The following is a 1,906-nucleotide window of genomic DNA, read 5'->3' as shown; positions in this document are numbered from 1 at the left end:
TGTCACATTTTCAAATAATTTAGGGTGACCCTGGGAAAAGAGGACCACCTGGCCCCCCTGGCCCCCCAGGACCCAGTGTAAGTTATTTGCAGCTTGAATTTCTCTTTGATTCTGAGAGTCTGAATTGAAGAAATCTAAGAACCAAAAATGAAAATGCCTATTAATTGAGTCATTGCTGTAAACTTCTAAATTGGCTCACAGTTTTTTCATCCAAAAAAATAGAGGACTCACAATAATTTAAAAGATGGCTTTCACAGGGCAAGTTTCACTTGCTACATTTGAAGTCCTTTGACAATTGTGATGTCTTAAATGATCAAAACTTCTATGCAAAGAAGAAGCATTTTCAGATGATCTATTTTTACAAAGGTTCTCATGGCGAGAAATTTAAATGATAGGAGTTTAAGTAGGAGATAATCTGTATTTTTAATTTATCATTCAGAATTCCCCAGTTCATGGAAAGATTTGTATTATCTTTTAATTCTATTTTTCCATGAACATTTTGAAGTGCCCTCGTATTTTAATAAACAAATATACTTATTATATTTTCACTCAATCAAATTTCTATTATTTGTATGTTTGAATGAATTAATTAATTATATTTTTAACTTTAATGTTTTATTTACTTTAGGGAGCAATTGGCTTTCATGAAGGAGATCCACTGGTAAGATGTTTTTATTTGAAGAAAATGTAGTTTTAACTCAAAGATCATGTAGTCTTCAGATGCATTCTTTTTACAATGAACTTGCTGGAATATACTGTGCTTCTGTGTTTTACTCTTACTCAGATGGCAGAGCAATCTGTATCACTAATGGACTGGTGGCTTCTATATTCTCAGACTATCACAGTTTTTCATTATAGAAGTACCTTTGTTTTTCTATAACATTTTTACTCTATGATTAAGGCATACTTTTCACTAGAGCACTGCAGTTTTAGGAGATAGAAGTCAAATGACTCCCTCAAAGCTTTGTTTTACTTATAGACTAATAGTCAAATGATGGTGATAAACTGCATTAAATGCAATTTTGGCCCATTTGATGAGGAGATATGAACCACATGATAGGGCTATTCCAGTGGAAGGGAAATGGGTTAGGTACAATAGGTTGTCCATAAACATTTTGTCTTTAATAAATTAGATAAATATAGCAAATAAACATGCAATAAATGTGGCAAAATATTGACATTTATGAAATCTGGATGAGGGATACATGAGGTGGGTATTGTTATATTCTCTATGTTTTTCTGTGAGCTAGAAGTTTTTCTGAATTTAAAAGTGAAATAATTAAAAAAAAGCAAAGGGTATGGAGAGTTATTTAATGTAATTGCATTAGGGTTCTGTAGCTGGACTCTCTAATAAAAGTATCGTCTTGTCACGAAGTGGGTGCCCTAGTTTATGCTCTCTCTCTTTTCTTCCTTTTTTTCTCTCTGGCAGTGTCCCAATTCCTGTCCACCAGGTCGTTCAGGATATCCGGGCATACCAGGCATGAGGGTAAGAGAATAATTTCATTATTTTCTTTTCAAGAGTATTGTCCATAGAAAAATGGAACTTTTACTCTAAGCACTGGCCTTCCTGGTGCAGAGATCCTGCTTGGATGAATTAGTCAAGTCTTTGTTTGCTTATTCTTTCGCTGAGTCTGTGATGCTTATTCAGATCTAGAAATTCTAGCTGGTGCCCCTGACAGGTACTCCTAAACGGATGTTCAGTTACATACAGTGTCTCTGTAGTTCAGGGGAGAAATACCAGTAAGGTACATTGGATGGAGACAGTCTACACCACCCATTCAAGGTTCAGAAGTCTGCCTCTTATGGAGGGGGATAGTGGTGGTGGTGGTGGTGGTGGCAGGGGAATAGGGGTGAGGTTGAGGATTGTGTATATAATGTATTTGAAACTATTTTAGTTAAAAAAAAA

The 1,906-nt window shown here is 35.2% G+C and overlaps 1 protein-coding gene across 2 annotated transcripts in view; it reads left to right on the top strand.

The window, feature by feature from the left end:
• COL9A1 (collagen, type IX, alpha 1) overlaps nucleotides 1-1,906 on the top strand; it is a 100,343-nt gene that overhangs the window by 39,222 nt on the left and 59,215 nt on the right. For both annotated transcript variants that reach the window (XM_008582986.1, XM_008582987.1), the window contains 3 exons: nucleotides 24-77; nucleotides 629-661; nucleotides 1,430-1,486. In XM_008582986.1, coding sequence (XP_008581208.1) covers nucleotides 24-77; nucleotides 629-661; nucleotides 1,430-1,486 — 144 coding nt within the window. The remainder of the gene's footprint in view (nucleotides 1-23; nucleotides 78-628; nucleotides 662-1,429; nucleotides 1,487-1,906) is intronic.

The sequence above is a fragment of the Galeopterus variegatus genome, unplaced genomic scaffold, assembly GCF_000696425.1.
Source record: "Galeopterus variegatus unplaced genomic scaffold, G_variegatus-3.0.2 Scaffold2786, whole genome shotgun sequence".
In the NCBI taxonomy this organism is placed as follows: domain Eukaryota; kingdom Metazoa; phylum Chordata; class Mammalia; order Dermoptera; family Cynocephalidae; genus Galeopterus; species Galeopterus variegatus.
This window is presented reverse-complemented; position numbering and strand designations above follow the sequence as displayed.